At 38.0% G+C, this 23,805-nt stretch overlaps 1 protein-coding gene across 1 annotated transcript in view; it reads right to left on the reverse strand.

Annotated features, from left to right (window-relative positions):
• Positions 1–23,805, reverse strand: part of ksr1 (kinase suppressor of ras 1) — a 147,900-nt gene that overhangs the window by 18,214 nt on the left and 105,881 nt on the right. Inside the window, exons 6-13 of the mRNA XM_062960164.1 lie at positions 15,868–15,928; positions 13,430–13,513; positions 11,966–12,027; positions 11,736–11,842; positions 9,318–9,486; positions 4,142–4,196; positions 3,893–3,941; positions 576–958 (exon numbers count right to left, since the gene is read on the reverse strand). Coding sequence (XP_062816234.1) covers positions 576–958; positions 3,893–3,941; positions 4,142–4,196; positions 9,318–9,486; positions 11,736–11,842; positions 11,966–12,027; positions 13,430–13,513; positions 15,868–15,928 — 970 coding nt within the window. The remainder of the gene's footprint in view (positions 1–575; positions 959–3,892; positions 3,942–4,141; positions 4,197–9,317; positions 9,487–11,735; positions 11,843–11,965; positions 12,028–13,429; positions 13,514–15,867; positions 15,929–23,805) is intronic.

The raw sequence follows: 23,805 nt of genomic DNA on the forward strand, positions 1-23,805 counted from the left end.
GACAAACATAGGCTCCGAGCGGGCCTCGAACTCATGACCTCCTGGTCAGAGTGATTCATTGCAGCTGGTTACAGCTGGCTTGCTCTCCAGCCTACGCCACAGCCCAAGCCCTGATTTTAACTGGATTATATGGCAGTGTAGACTCAAGGCCCTTCCACACAGCTATATAACCCATTTATAATGGACTTAATGTAAGGTAAAAACTTTACCCTTTACCTTAACTACCACCAATTCCTCAATACTTTTATTTCCCATACCACCATACTTCGCCACAGCAATGCGTGACCGGGCATAGCTAGTTTTTATATATATAGATTTTTTGTTCCTATCATTATTTCCATGTGCAACAATCTATGGTACATACATTTACCGATCCTGCATGCTTTGGCGTTCTGTTCAGTGGGCATGCTTCCAAACAAAACTTTTGCTAGGTCTTACTTTCTGGGGAGGCCTTATATTTAGCAATTCAGCAAAATCTCTACAAGGTCTTATTTTCAGGGGATGTCTTATTTTCGGGGAAACAGGGTAGCTGTTGACACGCGTTATGCACCATATTCAATGATTTTGATCTTTACCTTGTAATAATTGCTAGGTGAGGGGGGTTCATGCAAGCCCCCATAAAGAGAACCACATTCTCATGTCTGGTCTGTCGGTAATTCATCACCTCCTTCTTGAAAAGCTTCAAGTGGTCCTGATTGTTCCCGTCGATCTCCAACAACCGGATGGCCACTTCTCCGTGCCACCTGCCCCGGTAAACCTTGCCCCAGCGCCCTTGGCCAATCGGGTCTCCCAGTTCGATCTGCTCAAAGGGGATGTCCCACTCCTGCAGGTAGACGCTCGTCTGGCTTCCCTTGCGGCCAATCATCCCTCGCCAGCGGCTCCGTCGGCTGGGCAGGTCGTCGATCTCGTCTTCGTCGTCTTCCGCTTCCGACTTGTTTGGCTCTTGGTCTTCCGCATGCTGAGAAGGAAAAGGGCACCAGTGACCGAGATGGAGGCACCTCAGCTTGCATTCTCCTCAAATGTCCTGCATCAGCACCCTCACTTCATCACAGTCCCCAACAATTCATACATTGTTTCTATCAGGATCACCATAAGCAGGTTTCAGAGCAGGGAAAAACTGTACAGGTCAAATTCTTCATCTGACTGAACATATCGAGGAAGGCTATGAGAAAGGCTGCATCACGGGAACAGTCTTTGTGGACCTTACGGCAGCCTATGACACGGTGCAACATAGAAAAATGCTGCATAAAGTCTACCATATCACCCGGGACTTTGACTTTACAAAAACTGTCCAGACCCTCTTAGAAAACCGCAGCTTCTATGTGGAGTTTCAGGGCCAGAAAAGCAGATGGAGGAGGCAAAAGAATGGTTTACCCCAAGGCAGCGTTCTTGCACCAACCTTATTTAACATCTTCACGAACGATCAGCCACTACCACCACTCACAAAGAGCTTTATATATGCTGATGACCTTGGCCTTACAACACAAGCGAAAGATTTTGAAACAGTTGAAAAGCAACTCACCAATGCCTTGAAAGATCTCTCCAGCTACTACAAGGAGAACCACCTGAAGCCTAATCCTTCCAAGACACAAGTGTGTGCTTTCCACCTACGTAACCGCGAAGCCAACAGGAAACTGAAAGTGACTTGGGAAGGCCAAGAGCTCGAACACTGTTTCCATCCTAAATACCTTGGTGTCACCTTAGACCGAACACTAACATATAGGAAACACTGTATGAACACCAAGCACAAAGTAGCTGCACGCAATAACATCCTGCGGAAACTGACTGGCAGCGCCTGGGAAGCAGACCTACAAGTAGTAAGAACATCAGCCCTGGCCTTGTCTTTCTCAACTGCAGAGTATGCCTGTCCTGTTTGGCACAAGTCTGCCCATGCAAAGCAGGTGGACATAGCACTGAATGAAACAGGCAGAATCATCACGGGATGCCTTAAACCTACACCTGTTGATAAACTCCACAAGTTAGCTGGCATTGCCCCTCCTGACGTGCGACGGGAAGTTGCTGCTAACGGTGAGAGAAAAAAGGTCGAACATTGTGAAAGCCACCCACTGCATGGCTATCACCCTCCTCCCACCAGACTCAAATCAAGGAAGGGCTTCATGAGAACCACCACTCCTCTTGATGTTCCTCCAGCAACAGCAAGGGTGTCCCTCTGGGCAGCTAAACCTGGCAATTCTAACTGGATGGCCCCCCACGAGGGTCTTCCTCCAGGGGCAAACCAAGAATGGGCAACTTGGAAGTCCCTGAACACACTCAGAAGCGGAGTGGGCAGATCTAAAGACAACTTGGCAAGGTGGCACGACCTGGAGGAATCCTCCACCTTGTGTGACTGTGGAGCTGAACAAACAACTCAGCATATGTCTGCTTGCCCACAATGCCCTGCCTCATGCACGGAGGAGGAGGAGTTTAAAGCTACAGACAATGCGGTTGCTGTTGCCCGCTTTTGGTCCAAAACTATTTAGTTGCTTGTGATTTCTTTTCTTTTCTATTTTATTTCCATTATTTGAAATGCATTTGCTGTACCAATGCTTTTGACACGAAATAAATAAATAAGGATCACCATAGCAGCCTGGAACTGGCTGCTTCGGTTCTCTGCCATAAGAAGGGAGGTGGAGAAAAGGGAGGCTGGGTACAGGGTAGTGTAGATAAGACATCTGTTTTGTGAGGGAATTAGAAATGGCAGTTAACAGTCTGTGGACATAGTGTTTGGCTACTAGGGGGCAGATGGGAGTTCGGATGTTATATTACGGGGGTTTGAGCAGGAAATCTTTAGAACTGTTATTCAGCGCCTATGGAAAGATGGAATAATTTATTTGACTCCATCGTATTGTTGTTGTGGGATTGGTGTTGTGACTCAGCCTTTGCCTTTGTGTGACTCTGATGTGCCTTTGTGTGACTCTGATGAGGATTCTGGGTTATATGTGCATAATGATGGGATTCAGGATGAATTTGAAGATGACTCTGATGTTGGGAATTATAGGAGCATTCCGGCTGTGAGAAATGAAGAGCAGGGAGTTGTTCTCATGGGAATAAATCATGATGTTGTTTCTAATGAGGAATTTCAGGTGCAGGAAGCAGAAAGGGAGGATAGCGCTTTGCCTCCGCCTGATATCAGTAGGAAGCTCAGTGGCCTTGACTCAGAGTATCTCAATTGGGCAACAAGACTGGAATTTTGGTATCTCGGCTTATGCCGGAGTCAATGTTTTCCCAGTTTTTATGTGGTAAAATTAGGTGCCTCTGCTTATACTCAAGTATATATGGTATATTGAAGGAATGACGACACTCCTAAGAGTGGGACATAATTTCTTCCAGTCCATGCTACTCTATAAATTATACTGGAGTCAAATGTTTTCCCAGTTTTTTTGTGGTAAAATTAGGTGCCTTGGCTTATACTCGAGTATATACAGTATATTGAAGGAATGACGACACTCCTAAAAGTGGGACATAATTTTTCCAGTCCATGCTACTCTATAAATTTGCGATTGTAGATCCATTTATTTATTTATTTACTATATTTATATCCCACTCTTCTCACCCCAGAGGGTACTCAGAGCGGCTTACAAATCAAATGTACATACAATACATTATTAGCCTAGCACAATATAAGCATTAAATTACTACAGTATATTGTACTATATCATTATATGGTAATATTATTAGTAATATTACATTTAATATATAATATATAATTAATATTATTATATTATAATATTAGTAGAATATTGTATAACATTATAATATTATTATCAATATTATAATTATATACAATATATTAAATATTTATAAATTATTGTGTGTGTGTGTATTATATGCACCCCTTCCCCACAAAACAAAACAAAAGAGAGAGAGACGTAGGATCATAGAATATATTTACCTCGGCATCACATTCCTCAACGCCATCCGTCTCTAGAGGTTCAGCAGCACTATCCAAGGGAGAAAAAGAAACCAGTAAGTTGTTGTGGGATGAACATTACAGTATCATGGGAAATGCAGGTGTTTCATGAAAAAAAGGGTCAACCCAAAATTGGCCAGTGGGACTGAGCATGCTCAAAAACCCTTTAAGTGCAGCTCTCACTTGCCAAAGTGCAAACAAACCTAATATCTGAACCAAAGACAGACTTACTTAGTACATTCAGTAGTTTCAGGAGGCTGTATCACTTGCGGGGTATTGGGAATTTCTACAGAAAACAACAGATACGAAAAAGAGATTCAGTGTTTGTTGTTAATAGCTGCTCAATTTATGTGTACATAGCTATGCCGTGTGATGGTTAATATAAACATTCGGAAGGATCATGTGGTCTAACTCACTGAAAACCGGGCTTTAGCATAGCAGGTTAATCATGGAGCTGTAATAAATCTTGCCAACTAGAAGATTGACAGTTTGAAACCCGGATCAGGGTGAGCTCTGGACCTTTAGCCCAACTCTTTCCTACCTAGCAGTTCGAAAACGAATATGAGTAGATAAATAGGAACTGCATCAAAGCAGGGAGATATTTAGGCTGGGCGTTTCGATCAGAAAAAAGGACAAAATTTACGAAGAAAGAAAACTCTTTGGCAGCTAGAACGATAACAACACCCCATTGGCTGGAACCGAGCACAGCCTCCAAAGATGCCGAAAGATGGGAAAGCCTATACGGTAGAGCAGGGGTCCCCAAACTAAGGCCCGGGGGCCGGATGCGGCCCTCCGAGGTCATTTACCTGGCCCCCGCCCTCAGTTTTATAATATAATATGTTGTATATACATATAATGTTGATAATAATATTATAATGTAATACAATATAACACTAATAATAATACCATATAATAATACTAATTATATATTCTATATTACATATAATATTACTAATAATATTACAGTATAGTGGTATAGTTCAATATAGTAATATATGATGCTAATATTGTGCTATGCTAATAATATAATATATTGTATGTACATATAATTTGTAAGCCACTCGAGTCCCCTTTGGGGTGAGAAGGGTGTGATACAAATGTAGTAAATAAATGCAGTAAATAAATAAATAATAAATTTTAGACTTAGGCTCACCTAAAGTCTGAAATGACTTGAAGGCACACAACAACAACAACAACAACAACAACCCTAATTAACTTGACTATCTCATTGGCCAGAAGCAGGACCACACTTCCCATTGAAATCCTGATAAATGTATGTTGGTTAAAATTGTTTTTATTTTTAAATATTGTATTGTTCTTTCGTTGTTGTTGTTGTTGTTGTTGTTGTTGTTTTTGCACTACAAATAAGACATGTGCAGTGTGCATCGGAATTTGTTTGTATTTTTTTTCAAATGATAATCCGGCCCCTCAACAGTCTGAAGGATTGTGGACCGGCCCTCGGCTTAAAAAGTTTGAGGACCCCTGCAGTAGAGTCTCACTTATCCAACACTCGCTTATCCAATATTCTGGATTATCCAACACATTTTTGTAGTCAATGTTTTCAATACATTGTGATATTTTGGTGCTAAATTCATAAATACAGTAATTACTACATAGCATTACTGCGTATTGAACTACTTTTTCTGTCAAATTTATTTATTTGTTTATTTATTTACAGTATTTATATTCCGCCCTTCTTTCTCACCCCGAAGGGGACTCAGGGCGGATTACAATGAACACATATATGGCAAACATTCAATGCCAACAGACAAACAACATATATAGACAGACACAGAGGCATTTAACATTTTTTTCAAGCTTCACGATTCCGGCCACAGGGGGAGCTGTTGCTTCACTGTCCACTAGTGGCTGTACTTCCTCATTCCTTTCCTCGTGTTTTGCTGGCAGTTTTATGATGTTGTAAATTAGTTAAATTAGCCTCCCGCATAAAGCGTACCTAAATTTCCCTAATTGACAGATGCAACTGTCTTTCGGAGCTGCATAGGTCAACAGCAAGCTGGGCTATTTAATGGTCGGGGGCTTAACCCAACCCGGGCTTCGAACTCATGACCTCTCGGTCAGTAGTAATTTATTGCAGTTGGTTACTAGCCAGCTGCGCCACAGCCCGGCCCAAATGTGTTGTATAACATGATGTTTTGGTGCTTAATTTGTAAAATCATAACCTAATTTGATGTTTAATAGGCTTTTCCTTAATGCCTCCTTATTATCCAACATATTCGCTTATCCAAGGTTCTGCCGGCCCGTTAAGCTTGGATAAGTGAGACTCTACTGTATATACCTAGTTCTGTTGTCTGTCCTGTTTGTATAACGGCATTAAATCTTTGCTGTATATGTGTTTTGTGATCCGCCCTGAGTCCCCTGAGAAAGGCAGAATATAAATGCTGTAAATAAATAAACAAACCAGGATGATATGAAAAATGTAGTAAGGATGCCTAGTGGTTAAACTTCCCACGTTACAAAATTAGCAGGAGTTCAAGCAGTATCATACAGCGAAGATCATGCAAGCAAGAGCATAACTTCAATGCAACATGCAAGGGAATATGACATTTTCTTTCATAGAAATAAGAAGTTTCAGCAGAAACGGCACCTGCCGGTTAGGAGAACTCACCTGGGAAGATAAACTGTTGTCTATGCTGAATGTAGTAGGCAGCTTTTGTCAGAAAGGAAAGCAAAAGACAGAGGAGAAGAGGACAGCAAATACAAAATAAAAAAAGATCACAAGAGATTAGCGTGTGAGAAGATTACTGTGTCAGCAACTGCCCCCATATAAATATATCCAGCGAATTAATCCCCATTCATCATTAGTAAACGGTGAACAAGCAATTCAAAAACACAAGTGCAATTGAGCGCATGCATACCGAAAAGACTGCAGAATACAATTCAAATACATTCCTGAAATTTAAGTCATGTGCAGTATGTTGTTAAAGGCTTTCACGGCCGGAATCACTGGCTAGCTGTGAGTTTTCCAGGCTGTTTGGCCATGTCCCAGAAGCATTCTCTCCTGACGTTCCGCCCACATCTATGGCAGGCAACCTCTGAGGCTGGAAACTACGAAGTGGGGTTTATATATCTGTGGAATAATGTCCAGGGTGGGAGAAAGACTTCTTGTCTGTTTGAGACAAGTGTGAATACTGGCAGCCAGATTTTGTTCAATTTCATGGTTTCTTCATTTCTGTTGAAATTTTCCACATGATTGTGGGTTCCAGTGGCTTCTCTGTGTAGTCTGACATGCTGGTGAAACCATGAAAATGAACAAAATCTGGCTACCAGTATTTTAAAAACTCTAGAATCGGTACAGGAAATAAAGAACAACACTCAGAAAATGTGGGAATTCCAGACAGGAAACAATCAAGGCCAGGTAACACCACCCAACAAAGGATTCCCTCAGGCAGGAAGCAGCCAGGCTTTGAATATGCAAGGCCATTAAATAGTAATAATAGTAATCATAATAATAAGTTTTATTTCTACCGCACCACCATCTCCATGAAGGGACTCAGGGTGGCCAACAAAATACAGTGAAGTGTAATATAATAATAATAATAATTTTATTATTATACCCCGCCCCATCTCCCCGAAGGGACTCGGAGCGGCTTACATGGAGCCAAGCCCAGTCCACAATAAAAACTAAGCAATAAAAACAAACAATAACAATAAAAACCAGTCATAAAATCACAAAAGGTAAAATCATGGATAAAATCTAGAGAGAAGTGTCACATATAGATAATCTAGAAGTGTCACATATAGATAATACATACATCTGAAATGATAAAAACCACAGAATTACAACCGCACACATACATAATTATTTATTATTATGATATGCTAATTTTATATACATATATATACACAAATTATAATAATTTATAAATATATAATATATATGTTGTATATACATATAATATTGATAATATTATAATGGAATACAATATTATACTACTAATAATACAATATAATAATATTAATTATATATTATATATTAAATGTAATATTACTAACAATATTACCATATAATGATATAGTACAATATAGTAAGGTAATGCTTATATTGTGCTATTATAATAATATATTGTATGTACATTTGATTTACAAGCCACTCTGAGTCCCCTTCGGGGTGATTCTATGTTTCTATGAGAAGAGCGAGATATAAATGTAGTAAATAAATAAATAAATAAATAAATAAATATAATGTAAAACATTAAAATTAATAATATGCAGCCATAGGTAAAGGTTTCCCCTGATGTTATGTCCAGTCTTGTCTGACTCTGGGGGTTGGTGCTCATCTCCATTTCTAAGCCGAAGAGCCGGCGTTGTCCATAGACACCTCCAAGGTCATGTGGCCATAGGCATGACTGCATGGAGCGCCGTTACCTTCCCGTCGGAGCGGTACCTATTGATCTACTCGCATTGGCATGTTTTCAAACTGCTAGGATGGCAGAAGCTGGAGCCAACAGCGGGCGCTCACTCCGCTCCTGGGATTTGAACCTGGGACCTTTCAGTCTGCAAGTTCAGCAGCTTAGTGCTTTAACACACTTCACCACCGGGGCTCCATATAAGCAGTCATAGCTGTGAATAAACAGGTTTTTTTTTATATGCAGTCATAGCTGTGAATAAATAGTTTTTTTTATATGCAGTCATAGCTGTGAATAAACAGGTTTTTTTAAATATGCAGTCATAGCTGTGAATAAATAGTTTTTTTATATGCAGTCATAGCTGTGAATAAACAGGGTTTTTTTATATGCAGTCATAGCTGTGAATAAATAGTTTTTTTATATGCAGTCATAGCTGTGAATAAACAGGTTTTTAAATATGCAGTCATAGCTGTGAATAAACAGGTTTTTAAATATGCAGACCTAGCTGTGAATAAACAGTTTTTTTAATATGCAGTCATAGCTGTGAATAAATAGTTTTTTTATATGCAGTCATAGCTGTGGATAAAAACAAGTTGTTTCAATTGACAAAGCCCAGTGCCGACATACCCACAGTAAGACCTCGGACTAATCCTTAAAAACCTATGTACGATCAAAGGCTAGCTTAAAGAGCCATGTTTTTAAATGCTAATCAAGCTGTCCATTTGCAACATTCATACCTGCATGAAACAGACAAGAGTTCTTTCTCCCACCCTGGACATTATTCCACAGGGATAGAAACCCCTCTTGCTTAGTTTCCAACAAACCTCACAATCTCTGAGGATGCCTGCCATAGATGTGGGTGAAACGTCAGGAGAGAATGCTTCTGGAACATGGCCAGAAAACTCACAGCAACCCAGAGAACCAACTTATGGGGTAGTAACAGGTGGTGTCTCTTTTGCCGTTTGCATGGGAGGTTCTTTGATGAGTGAGCCAAGAGAGACGTGTTTGGACTGACCGAAATCTCCCATCAAACTTACCTGGGAAGTTGAAGCGGTTGTCCCGCTGCCCCATGGGAGACTGGTTTGGGGGTGGTGTGGCACTGGGAGGGTTGGACGACTGGAAGGGCGCAGGGGAAGAAGGCGTGGAAGAGGTGGTGGACGAAGGGTTGCTGCTGGAGTCCAGGTGGTTTATCGCTGGGGGGTGCTCCTGGGAGTTAGAAAGAGGAAGCCAGGCACATACATGAGAATGCCGCTTTCAGCTGCGGTCTGAGCTAGATTTTTGTCTCTAAGCCTTCTCTGCCACTCTGTACTTAACATTCTCCCAGAGTTCCACAATTAGCATTGAAATATTGCAATCTGCACCAACATACAGTAGACCCTCACTTATCCAACATTCACTTATTCAACGTTCTGGATTATCCAACGCATTTTTGTAGTCAATGTTTTCAATACATCGTGATATTTGGGTGCTGAATTCGTAAATACAATAATTACTACATAGCATTACTGTGTATTGAACTATTTTTTTCTGCCAAATTTGTTGTCTAACATGATGTTTTGGTGCTTCATTTGTAAAATCATAATCTAACTTGATGTTTAATAGGCATTTCCTTAATCCGTCCTCATTACCCAACATTCTGCCAGCCCGTTTATGTTGGATAAGTGAGAGATTACTGTATTTCAGGATAATGTCCTGAAATGTGTTGGAGACACTGCTGGACCAGATGGGCCAAGGATCTGTTTAGATGCGAGGGCTTATCTTCTGTAAAGAAGTGTGATGACAGGGATGGAATCTTTTTGGATCCCACCGCTGCCACCAAATTGCGAAGGATTCACCTTCTACCTCTATGTATTCCACTTTTCAATGTTGTCGCTGCCACCACCTTTGAAAGATGCTTTGCTCAAATAATAAGCAACATTTGAAGAAACAGTAACTTGTTTATTTATAGCACAAAGCTTGATGGTTGCAAGAATGTTATATCTTGAGGTGAACGACGTTACTTCTGTACAGTAAGTGTTGCAAGATTTCTCAATAGTTTCACTGAGCTTAGTATGGTATCAGCTTGATATTACTTGTTTCTTTCAGTTAGGAATACTGTCCTTCTTGAACTTAGTTGACCTGTACCCGATCAAACTTGGATTGGGGAGTTTAACTGGTTAACCCTAGTCCTCCTTGACTTAGGGATATAGCCTCAGCTCTTTAGTTATTCCTACTAAAGGCAATGATCATGACATCTTTACATCTTCCAACCAAGAAAAAAATATTATTTTTATTATTATTATTATTACAAACATTTATATCCCGCCCTTGTCACCTCCAACCAAATATAAAACAAAGTACAGTAGAGTCTCACTTATCCAAGCTAAACAGGCCAATAGAAGCTTGGATAAGCAAATACCTCGGATAATGAGGGATTAAGAAAAAGCCTATTAAACCTCAAATTAGGTTATGATTTTACAAATTAATAATAATAATAATAATAATAATAATAATAATAATAATAATAATACCAAAAAACACATGAATGAAAAATTAAAAAAAACATACGATTAAAATCAAACCATTAATAAGACAAAGTTAGAACACAGCAATAAAAACATAAGGTAATAATAATAATAATTTTTTAATTCTTGTACCCCGCCTCTATCTCCCCGCAGGGACTCAGGGCGGCTTACAAATGCAAAACAAGTATACATACATAAAACATCAAATACCAAAAACACACCAATGAAAATTAAAACATACGATTAAAATCAAACCATTAATAAGACAAAGTTAGAACACAGCAATAAAACATAAGGATGGGCTGATCAAAGTGCATCAGTAGGTTAAATATTTTTGAATATTTACATCAAGCTCAAATTTAAGATAAGACTGTCCAACTCTGATCAAATCATTATTCTCATCTTCTTCAATGTAAAGGTGCTTATGTATTCTTTTAATAATAATAGAGTAAAATAATACATGTAATAATAATAATAATAATAATAATAATAAAATAATACAGGAAAATAATACATGTAATAATAAATAGAGTAAAATAATAAATGCAATACTAATAATAATATCAGAGTGAAATAATAAATGTATTATTATTATTAATAATAATAAAAATAGAGGAGTTTTTTCGTGTCAGGAGCAACTTGAGTCGCTTCTGGAGTGAAAATAGAGTAAAATAAATTAATAGTAGCCACAATAATAGAGAAAAATAATAAATGTAATAATACCAATAATAATAGAGAAAAATAATAAATGTACCATATATTCTCAAGTATAAGCTGACCCAAATATAAGCCAACCAGGACCCTCACCCAAGTATAAGCCGAGGGGTTTTTTTTTCAGTCTTAAAAAAAGGGCTGAAAAACTAGGCTTATACTCGAGTATATACACTATATATATATATAAAAACAGGATATCAAAACCAAATTCTGCTTGAGACTCTGTCAAGCCAATACCTTCTTAGTGAGTGCTTTCGGAAGTGTCCCAAACTGGGGTTCTGAAGGTCGATCCACTGGATTATTGATATCAGAAGGGACAGACTCTGTCCTCCGTAATCGCGGTACTACTGAACACAAGGGGGAGAAAAGAGAAGAAGAAAACATGTGTCTGTGTTTCACGAAATCACTAACAAAGAGGGGAAAGAGGAGATGGAGGAGAGCAAAAAAACAAACAAACCCACACTTACTGGGTAAGAAAGATATTCTGCAGGGTGGGGCTTCTTTTGTACATTTGTTATGACACTTCAACCTGTAAAACAGGAAAGACACATTCGATAGGAGATAACTGCATTATGGACAGACCATGGAATGACTTTGGAAGATTTCCCAGAAGAAAACATTATGATACATTTATTAGACAGTCAGTTTGTTTGTTTCTTTGTTTGGTTGCTGTAATGAAGTACGAATTTTGGTTTACAGATGTTATGTTTAATTGTGTGTTTATGTTTTAAAAGGGTAAGTATTACAGTTATTGCATCTCATCACTCAGAGACTGGTTGCCATGGAGAAGTAGGCGGAGCCAACTGCCGTTTAGTTGAAGAAGTGCAGAGTTTAAAAAAGAGAGTCAGTCTGTGTTCAGATGAGGCACAGGGAAGATTGATTCCAGGTTGATGGGATCAAGGAGACTCAATTGTTCATTTTGAGTAGGTTTTAAATAAGTTTGGTGACTTATTTAATGTAGTCTGTGTCCTGGTAAGGAACAGAGAATCTGTGATAGTATATCACAGGGGTGACTGAGGTTTAAAGTCACTGGATAGTCCAAGTTCAGACTTTGGGAACCAATCCCAGCTGGACTCACAGAGATCCATTGAAGTAACGGTTTAAAAGTGGCAGAGGAAGAAGTTTTCACTACTTTAAGTAAAAGAAGTGATACTTTAGAGAGTTGATTCATCTCATTCTAGTATTGTAACTGTTAATAAGAATACCTCTCAGTGAGAAACAAAATTGTAACCACTAAGCTTTGTGCCTGAATAAACTTGTTATTGTTCTTCCAACATCTAAGCCTCTGTCGCATATATTCTAAACCAAGTTGCGCTACCCTTTAAAGTGAAGAAGAAGAAAGGAAAAACACAGGAAAAGGTCTCCTCCCTGAGTCTTTGGTGGTCTGCATCTTTCCAAATTGGGCTTCAGTTGTTATTAGCTCTCTACAGTTGCATACTACAAGTCGCTTCGGGTGTGAGAGAATCAGCCGTCTACAAAGAGGTTGCCCAGGGGACACCCGGTTGTGTTACTATCCTGCAGGGAAGTTTCTCTCATGGAGTTTAATCGATGCTGACGATCGTGCCATCACCGCTCAAGCAGGGAACTTTGAACAGAAGCTTTCTGAAGCTTTAGGTGCTCTTACTGCTCGTTACAGGGAAAACCAGCTGATTCCTAATCCATCTAAAATACAGTCGTGTGTTTTTCATCTTAAGAACAGACAAGCATCTTGCGCTCTGAGGATTACCTAGGAAGGAATCCCACTGGAGCATTGCAGCACAACAAAATACATGGAAGTTACTCTGGACCATTACTCTGACTTAGAAAAAGCACTGCTTGACTATCAAGCAAAAAGTGGGTGCTAGAAATCACCCTTTTGGGCAGCATGGCTGAATTACTATATGTCACCCCTATTTTTTTTAGCTCTTCGTGCTTCTTTATTGCATGCTCACCTGCAATGTTTACACTTCACTCCAAACATCATGCTTTTCTGGCAGACCTGGCACACCTGAGACAGCCACGACTTTGTTGAGAATCTGAATGACATTGAAACAAAAACATAAAGGAGAAGAAGAAAAATGGATGGAAATATATTATTGGAAAAGGGTGTATGTTTGGTATATGTATATGCTATGCTAATTATATATATATATATATACACACACACACACACACACATACACACACACATACACAATATGATATACTGTATATACATATAATAATATTATAATGTAATACAATATTATACTAATAATACAATATAGTAATATTATATATTACATGTAATAGTACTACTACTACTACTACTAATAATAATAATAATAATAAACTTTATTTATACCCCACCACCATCTCCCCAAGGGGACTCGGGGCAGCTTACATGGGGCCATGCCCAGAATAATACAATATACCAGAATATAAATAGAAAAACAAATCATAACACATTAAACAATACAATAAAAATAATAATAATAATATACACTACATTAAGCAAAACCAAAAGAACAATAAAACCAATATAATATACAATAATACATAAAATATAATATATTGTATATACATATAATATTGATAATAATACTATAATGTATTACAATATTATATTTATAATAATACAGTATAATAATATTATATATTACATGTAATATTACTAATATTATTACAATATAACACACAATAATAAATAAAATATAATATGTTGTATATACATATAATATTGATAATACTATAATGTAATACAATATTATACTAATAATACAATATAATACACAATAATAAATAAAATATAATATATTGTATACACATATAATATTGATAATAATACTGTATTACAACATTATATTAATAATAATACAGTATAATAATATTATATATTACATGTAATATTACTAATAATATTACAATATAATACACAATAATAAATAAAATAAAATATATTGTATATACATATAATATTAATACTATAATGTAATACAATATTATACTAATAATACAATATAATATTAATTATATATTACATGTAATATTACTAATAATATTACAATATAATACACAATAATAAATAAAATATAATATATTGTATATACATATAATATTGATAATAATACTATAATGTAATACAATATTCTTCCATCATCCTCGATGGAAGACAATCATCCTCAAAGTATGAGGGATCGCATAAGTAAATAAGTAATACAATATTATACTAACAATAATACAATATAATAATTTTAATTATCTATATATATATATATAAACGGGTAATGAAATTTTGGCCTAGGACAAAACAACAAAACTACACATCCCAGAAACACTAAACTTGGCAGCACAACCCCTCATCCATGCCTCTACGTTCATACAACAAAAAGAAAAGGAAAATAAAGTCCTAATTAGAGGGAGAAGGAATAATTGTTTTTATCCAATTGCTGCCAGTTAAAAGGCTAAACTCCGCCCACTTGGTCTCCTAGCAACCTACTCAGCCCAGGGGACAGGCAGAATTAGGCCTCTCTTAGGCCTATAAAATACAGATTATCAGATTTGAACTGGATTATATGGCAGGGTAGACTCAAGGCCCTTCCACACAGCTATATAACCCATTTATATTATATATAATATTATCTGCTTTGAACTGGATTATCTTGACTCCACACTGCCATATAATCCACTTCAGTGTGCAGTCGGACACAACTGGACTTAATGTCAGGGGAAAACCTTTACCCTTTACCTTAACTATCACCAATTCGTCAATACTTTATTTCCCATACCACCATACTTCGCCACAGCAACGCGTGGCCGGGCACAGCTAGTATATTATATAGTACATGTAATATTACTAATAATATTACAGTATAGTGATATAGTACAATATAGTAATTTAATGCTAATATTGTGCTAGGCTAATAATATAATATATTGTATGTACATATAATTTGTAAGCCGCTCTGAGTCCCCTTCGGGTGAGAAGGGCGGGATATAAATGTAGCAAATAAAAAAATACATAAATGTGATATGTAGATATACAGTAGAGTCTCACTTATCCAAGCCTCTAGATTATCCAAGCCATTTGTGTAGTCAATGTTTGCAATATATCATGATATTTTGGTGCTAAATTCGTAAATACAGTAATTACAACATAACATTACTACGTATTGAACTACTTTTTCTGTCAAATTTGTTGTATAACATGATGTTTTGGTGCTTAATTTGTAAAATCATAACCTAATAGGCTTTTTCTTAATCCCTCCTTATTATCCAAGATATTCGCTTATCCAAGTTTCTGCCGGTCCGTTTAGCTTGGGTAAGTGAGACCTGCATTTCAGCCTAGCACCATGAGATTAAGTTATTAAATACAACAGAGGATGTTTACTTTACTGTGTAAAGTATTTACCTGTGTGTTACAGACAAACCAATGTCTCTTCGTACCGTCTGGGGGGATCCCTGGGGGACATCTAAGAAATAAAGATGTAATAAAAGACATAGGTTAATTCACATCTAGAGTGCACAGAAAAGTAGGGTTTCCACCGGGATTAACAGAACAGGTAGTGAGGTCCACTTGTACAGTTCTCTGTTATGCGGAGGCTTAGATACCCTATACATCTCATCTATCCAAGTTGACCACAGACACAAATACACAAGGCATTGCCTAAAGGTTTGGCAGGTTCAAGACAATCCTTTCCATCTTTATCTCAAAGAAGGGACAGCTATGACTTCCACAAATGTATTACTGTATATACTCAAGTACAAGCCTAGTTTTTCAGCCCTTTTTTTAAGACTGAAAAAGCCCCCCTTGGCTTATACTCGGGTGAGGGTCCAGGTTGGGTCAGCTTATACTCGAGAATATACGGTACATTTATTATTTTTCTCTATTATTATTGGTATGATTACATTGATTATTTTTCTCTATTATTGTTGCTACTATTACATTTATTTTACTCTGTTTATTATTATTATTATTATTGACACAACGACGTTGTATGACACAGCAAACAAGATAGATATGCTGGATTTCGTTTCACAAAATCACAAGTCGAACACTTCCCAAGTGTCTAGGACTGTGTGATGTATTTTCGGATGATGCGTGCAGATCCCAGTAAGGTGGCCTTTTGCAGTTGGCAGATCGTAATTTTGTCAATGTCTATTGTTTCCAAATGCCGGCTGAGATCTTTTGGCACGGCACCCAGTGTGCCCATCACCACCGGGACCACCTGCACTGGTTTCTGCCAGAGTCGTTGAAGTTCAATCTTGAGGTCCTGATAGCGGCTGAGTTTTTCCTGTTGTTTTTCTTCAATGCGACTGTCACCTGGGATGGCAACATCAATGATCCAAACCTTGTTCTTTTCCACAACTGTGATGTCTGGTGTGTTGTGTTCCAGAACTTTGTCAGTCTGGATTCGGAAGTCCCACAGTATCTTTGCGTGTTCATTTTCCACAACCTTTGCAGGTTTGTGATCCCACCAGTTCTTAACTGCAGGGAGGTGATACTTGAGGCATAGGTTCCAATGAATCATTTGGGCCACATAGTTGTGCCTCTGTTTGTAGTCTGTCTGTGCAATTTTCTTACAGCAGCTGAGGATATGATCCATGGTTTCATCGGTTTCCTTGCACAGTCTGCACTTTGGGTCATCAGCTGATTTTTCGATCTTGGCCTGAATGGCCTTTGTCCTGATGTCTTGCTCCTGGGCTGCAAGGATCAGGCCTTCTGTCTCCTTCTTCAGGGTCCCATTCGTGAGCCAGAGCCAGGTCTTCTCCTTATCAGCTTTTCCTTCAATTTTGTCAAGTAACTTTCCATGCAGTGTTTTGTTGTGCCAGCTGTCAGCTCTAGTTTGTAGTGCGGTTTTCTTGTACTGGTTTTTTGTTTTTATTATTATTATTATTATTACATTTATTATTTCACTCTGATCTTATTATTATTGCATTTATTATTTTACTCTATTTATTATTACATGTATTATTTTACTATATTTATTATTATTACATGTATTATTTTACTGTATTTATTATTATTATTACATGTATTATTTTACTGTATTATTATTAAAAGGATACATAAGCATATTTACATTGAAGAAGATGAGAACCATAATTTAATCAGAGTTGGACAGTCTTATCTTAAATTAGAGTTTTATGTAAATATTCAAAAACATTTAGCCTACTGATGCCTCAATTAATGTACATGTCAGGACCCAGGCTGCAGAGCACCAATAACCATGCGCAGAGACCAGAATCTATCTAATATCTTTATTAAAGGAATATATAAAGTCAATAAAAACAAGTGAAGAATATAGTTCAGAAGTAGACCTTTCAGGAAAGGTCAAATTTAGTCCAGGAAAACAATGTCCAATATGTGATATTAGAGTCCAAAGTTATAATCCAATAACCGAGGGAAATGACAAGGTCCTTTAGTCCAATGGAGCTTGACAACAAGGCTGGAAAACAAACTAGATTCTTGGCAAACAAGACTTGATACGAGGCAACAAGAAGCAAGAAGCAAGAACAAGGTCCGTGGCGAGGTCCGGGGAACAAGGCAGGCTTGGAACTTGGTCCTGGAAACAAGGAACTGGAGTAGCGTAGTCCACACACGATCTTACTCCTGAAGCTGACGAATTGACTCCGCAAGGATTTCTTTGCGGTAAAACACCTATATAGGATCTTGTTTTCCCGCCAAGGAACACTTTCCCTGGGGAACAAGAAGTGAAACCCAAACTGTGTCCAGATGCATGACTCCTTAAGATTTCCCAAGGGAAACAGGTTTAATCAGCTAATTGTCTGGCAGCGATTCTGGCGCTTCGGCGATTCGCCTCCCTAGCACCTCTATCTCTATTATAATTATCCCGGCGAGAGAACGGGGGAGAATTCTGCCCAAGGCTTGTTTGGCTGACTTCTTGAGGGCAAACATCCTGCAGGTGCAGAGGCTCCAATTCTGGCTGAATCGGTGGGAAACCCAAGTTTTCCTCTTCGTCTGCCACAATAGTACTAGGAACGGGACTACATGGCCCATGAGACATCACAGTACAGTAGAGTCTTACTTATCCAACATTCTGGATTATCCAACGCATTTATGTAGTCAATGTTTCCAATATATCGTGATATTTTGGTGCTAAATTCATAAATACAGTAATTACTATATAGCATTACTGCGTATTGAACTACTTTTTCTGCCAAATTTGCTGTCTAACATGATGTTTTGGTGCTTCATTTGTAAAATCATAACCTAATTTGATGTTCAATAGGCCTCCTTATTATCCAACATATTCACTTATCCAACATTCTGCCAACCCGTTTATGTTGGATAAGTGAGACTCTACTGTATTATTTTCCTGTATTTATTATTATTGTTACATGTATTATTTTACTCTATTATTATTAAAAGGATACATAAGCATATTTACATTGAAGAAGATGAGAACCATAATTTAATCAGAGTTGGACAATCTTATCTTAAATTAGAGTTTTATGTAAATACTAGCTGTGCCCGGCCACGCGTTGCTGTGGCAAAGTGGTGGTGGTATTGGTTAAAAATGTGTAATTTTTATTTGACATTATTTGCAATTTTTATTAATTTTATTGTAAGTTATATTTTTATTTATTATATTTTATTATTTTCTTGTATTATTTTTAGTTATTTTCTGTTATTATAGTATTTTGTTGTATTAATTTTTAATGTTTTTTATTATTTTTTATTGGGTTGCTAGGAGACCAAGTTGGAGGAGCTTAGCCTTCTAACTGGCAGCAATTGGATAAAAGCAATTATTCCTCTCTCTCTAATTAGGACTTTATTTTTCTTTTCTTTTTGTTGTATCAACCTGGAGGCATGGATGATGGGTTGTGTTGTCAAATTTCGAGGTTGGGGGGCCTGTAGTTTTGTTGTTTTGTGGGTCGCCGTGATGCCATCACTCTTTTATATATATAGATTCAAAAACATTTAGCCTACTGATGCCTCAATTAATGTAATTTTATTGGTACAGTATCTATTTTTATTTCTGAAATTGACCACCCTCGGCTTATACTGGAGTCAATGTTTTCCCAGTTTTTTTGGTGGTAAAATTAGGTGCCTCGTCTTATATTCGGGTTGGCTTATACTCGAGTTTATAGGGTATTTGTTTTTGAAAGGCTTCCAAAACCACCTGCAGTCCCTTCTTCCTCTCAACTCTAGATGGCACCAGACTTCCAGTTCTGAAGCCCACAAAGTAAAACGCTTTGTAATGACTTAATTCAGCCAAAAACCAGCCCAGTCAATCATTGGCTGGAAATCCTAGAGCGGTGATCTCATCTCCCACAAATCAATTGCTTTCAACCACATGCTTGTGAGTGTACATACTTACTTACTTAGGCGATCCCTCGTTGTCCGGGTATGATGGCCTTCCAAGTGTAGTGTCTTGGCGGTGGGTACGTAGGCGACTGTGGATCCCTATTCTTGATCCACATGTTCTTCCACAGTGAGAACATTGGTTTCCAGGTGGTCAGGGTTGGCTTCTCCCTTTCGCCCTCCATTTGTGCCTCTTTAACTTAAAGACTCCACAGCACTGCTGGTCACAGCTGACCTCCTGTTTAGAGCGCTCAAGGACTAGGGTTTCCCAGTTTTCGGTGTCTATGCTAAGGTTAGTTTTAGGCCCATCTTTAAATTTCCTGTCCACCAACATTCTGTTTTGATGTGTTGTCGAAGGCTTTCATGGCCGGGATCACAGGGTTGTTGTATGTCTTTCGGGCTGTATGGCCATGTTCCAGAAGTATTCTCTCCTGACGTTTCGCCCACATCTATGGCAGGCATCCTCCATACCTCACAACCTCTGAGGATGCCCGCCATAGATGGGGGCGAAACGTCAGGAGAGAATACTTCTGGAACATGGCCACACAGCCCGAAAGACATACAATAACCCTATTCTGTTTTGAATTGGGAGTATAGTAACTGCTTTGGGAGACATTTCGCAGATATAACATGCTTTGCTAATTATATATATATGTGTGTGTGTGTGTGTGTGTCTACATATATACAATAGAAATTACAATCTATATATATAAAAGGGTAATGAAATTTCGGCCTAGGACAAAACAACAAAACTACACATCCCAGAAACACTAAATTTGGCAGCACAATCCCTCATCCATGCCTCTACGTTCATACAACAAAAAGAAAAGAAAAATAAAGTCCCAATCAGAGGGAGAGGAATAATTGTTTTTATCCAATTGCTGCCAGTTAGAAGGCTAAGCTCCGCCCACTTGGTCTCCTAGCAACCCACTCAGCCCAGGGGACAGGGTTAGGGTTACGGTTTTTTGTAAGCCGCCCTGAGTCCCCTCGGGTGAGAAGGGCGGGGTATAAATGTTGTAAATAAATAAATAAATATACATATATACAATATAAATTACAATAATATATGCCCCCAGGCAGGAAGAAGCCAGGAGATGAAGCTATTCAATGCTAATCAAGGTGATTAACTACAACATTCACACTGGCCTCCAACTGACAAAGAGTTCTTCTCTCACCCTGGACTTTCCACAGATATATATAAACCTTCCTTGCTGAGTTTCTCCATACCTCACAACCTCTGAGGATGCCTGCAATAGATGTGGGCGAAACGTCAGGAGAGAATACTTCTGGAACATGGCCATGCAGCCCGGAAAACATACAACAACCCTGTGATCCCGGCCATTAAAGCCTTCGACAACAGACAGGAACGGGTTTACGGTCAATAACCGGGTTAGCTTTAACCCAATCCAGACCCGAGATGGTTTAAAGAATCAGTTCCTCACCAATACAGTGTGTTAAATATAAGTTGATGTTATAATCGTAACATATAAGGGACTACATTACCCTGTTTCCCCTAAAATAAGACATCCCCAGAAAATAAGACCTAGTAGAGGTTTTGCTGAATTGCTAAATATAAGGCCTCCCCTGAAAGTAAGACTAACGAAGTTTTTGTTTGGAAGCATGCCTGCCAAACAGAACACCAGAGCATGCAGGATCGGTAAATGTATGTACCATAAAGTGTTGTACATGGAAATATTGGTAGTAACAAGAAATTCTTGATAGGATTCACAGTTTGTCTGGTTATGCTGGTTTGTGATGACAACTACTGTACAGTATATAATAAATGTTCTTTTTTAATGTTCAACAATAAATGTGAATTCTTCCTGGAAAAATAAGACATCCCCTGAAAATAAGACCTAGCACATATTTGGGAGCAAAAATTAATATAAGACACTGTCTTATTTTCGGGGAAACACGGTACATAAGACGTGTATGATAATAACACAACCGACCTTGTATTATATTATATACTAGCTGTGCCCGGCCACGCGTTGCTGTGGCAAAGTGGTGGTGGTATTGGTTAAAAATTGTTGTGTGATTTTTATTTGACGTTATTTGTATTTTTTAATTAATTTTATTGTAAGTTATCTTTTTATTTATTATATTTTATTATTTTCTTGTATTATTTTTAGTTATTTTCTGTTATTATAGTATTTTATTGTATTAATTTTTTAGTGTTTTTAATTTTTTTAGTGTATTTTATTATTTTTTATTGGGTTGCTAGGAGATCAAGTTGGAAGAGCTTAGCCTTCTAACTGGCAGCAATTGGATAAAAGCAATTATTCCTCTTCCTCTAATTAGGACTTTATTTTTCTTTTCTTTTTGTTGCATCAACCTAGAGCCGTGAATGATGGGTTGTGTTGTCAAATTTCGAGGTTGGGGGGCCTGTAGTTTTGTAGTTTTGTGGGTCGCCGTGATGCCATCACTCTTTTATATATATAGACTGTCCTTTTCCTTTTTGCTGTGTATAGTAAACAACTGATTGATAAGGCCTTACATGGCCGACCTGTCCTGAATCCTCGATGTGAAGGTGGCTTTTACTTTGATGCCACAATTTGTTGAACCTAGGACACAACATTTTGATTTCCAGCCTAATCCCAACTAATTTTGAATCCTGAGCAGAGCCAGACCTAGATGGGAAACAACTACAGACCTAACTATTACTTGGATAGGAAGATGCAAGGGCTAGAAAACAATCTGCTCTGAAATCTGGAGTCCCACTACCAGTCAGAGCTGACAATACTGAGCTCAAAGTGCCGGGGTCTTCAGCTTCTTCTGTTCCAATGCTCACACTATGCTCAGAGGCACAGCATAAAATTAAAATGGTGGTTTCAGCCACGCAGCAGCCAGCAGCAAGCAGAATGCGCTGTTCTCTGCGATGGCTGTAGCCAGGTAAGCCTGTTGCTATTGACTACCTCCTACATCAGAGAGCATTTTGCCAAGAGCCTGGAGACGTCCTTGAGAGAACGGACAAAGGCATATGCTTGCCATGTTTAAAGACGCCGGATGTGACAAAGGTAGACACATTCGAGAGCGGGGCAGTGGAAACAGAAAGGGTTTTTCAACCTTTCTAAATTAAAAGGGTAGGAGATAGGAGTGGATTTGTGTGTTAAATGATTTACTGTATATACTCGAGTATAAGCCTAGTTTTTCAGCCCTTTTTTTAAGACTGAAAAAGCCCCCCTCGGCTTATGCTCAGGTGAGGGTCCTGGTTGGCTTATATTTGGGTCAGCTTATATTCAAGAATAATCTATATATATAAAAGAGTGATGGCAGCACGGCGACCCACAAAACAACAAAACTACAAGCCCCCCAACCTCGAAATTTGACAACACAACCCATCATCCACGCCTCTAGGTTGATACAACAAAAAGAAAAGAAAAATAAAGTCGTAATTTGAGAGAGAGGAATAATTGCTTTTATCCAATTGCTGCCAGTTTGAAGGCTAAGCTCCTCCAACTTGATCTCCTAGCAACCCAATAAAAAATAATAAAAAACACTAAAAATTAATACAATAAAATACTATAACAGAAAAGAACTAAAATAATACAAGAAAATAATAAAATATAATAAATAAAAATATAACTTACAATAAAAAATTAATTAAAAAATGCAAATAACGTCAAATAAAAATTACACAACAATTTTTAACCAATACCACCACCACTTTGCCACAGCAACGCGTGGCCAGGCACAGCTAGTATATATATAAAAGAGTGATGGCATCAGGGCAGCGGACAAAACAACAAAACTACAGGCCCCCCAACCTCGAAATTTGACAACACAACCCATCATCCACGCCTCTAGGTTGATACAACAAAAAGAAAAGAAAAATAAAGTCCTAATTTGAGAGAGAGGAATAATTGCTTTTATCCAATTGCTGCCAGTTTGAAGGCTAAGCTCCTCCAACTTGGTCTCCTAGCAACCCAATAAAAAATAATAAAAAACACTAAAAATTAATACAATAAAATACTATAATAACAGAAAAGAACTAAAATAATACAAGAAAATAATAAAATA

Source organism: Anolis carolinensis, unplaced genomic scaffold, assembly GCF_035594765.1.
Source record: "Anolis carolinensis isolate JA03-04 unplaced genomic scaffold, rAnoCar3.1.pri scaffold_7, whole genome shotgun sequence".
NCBI classification, from domain to species: Eukaryota; Metazoa; Chordata; class Lepidosauria; order Squamata; family Dactyloidae; genus Anolis; species Anolis carolinensis.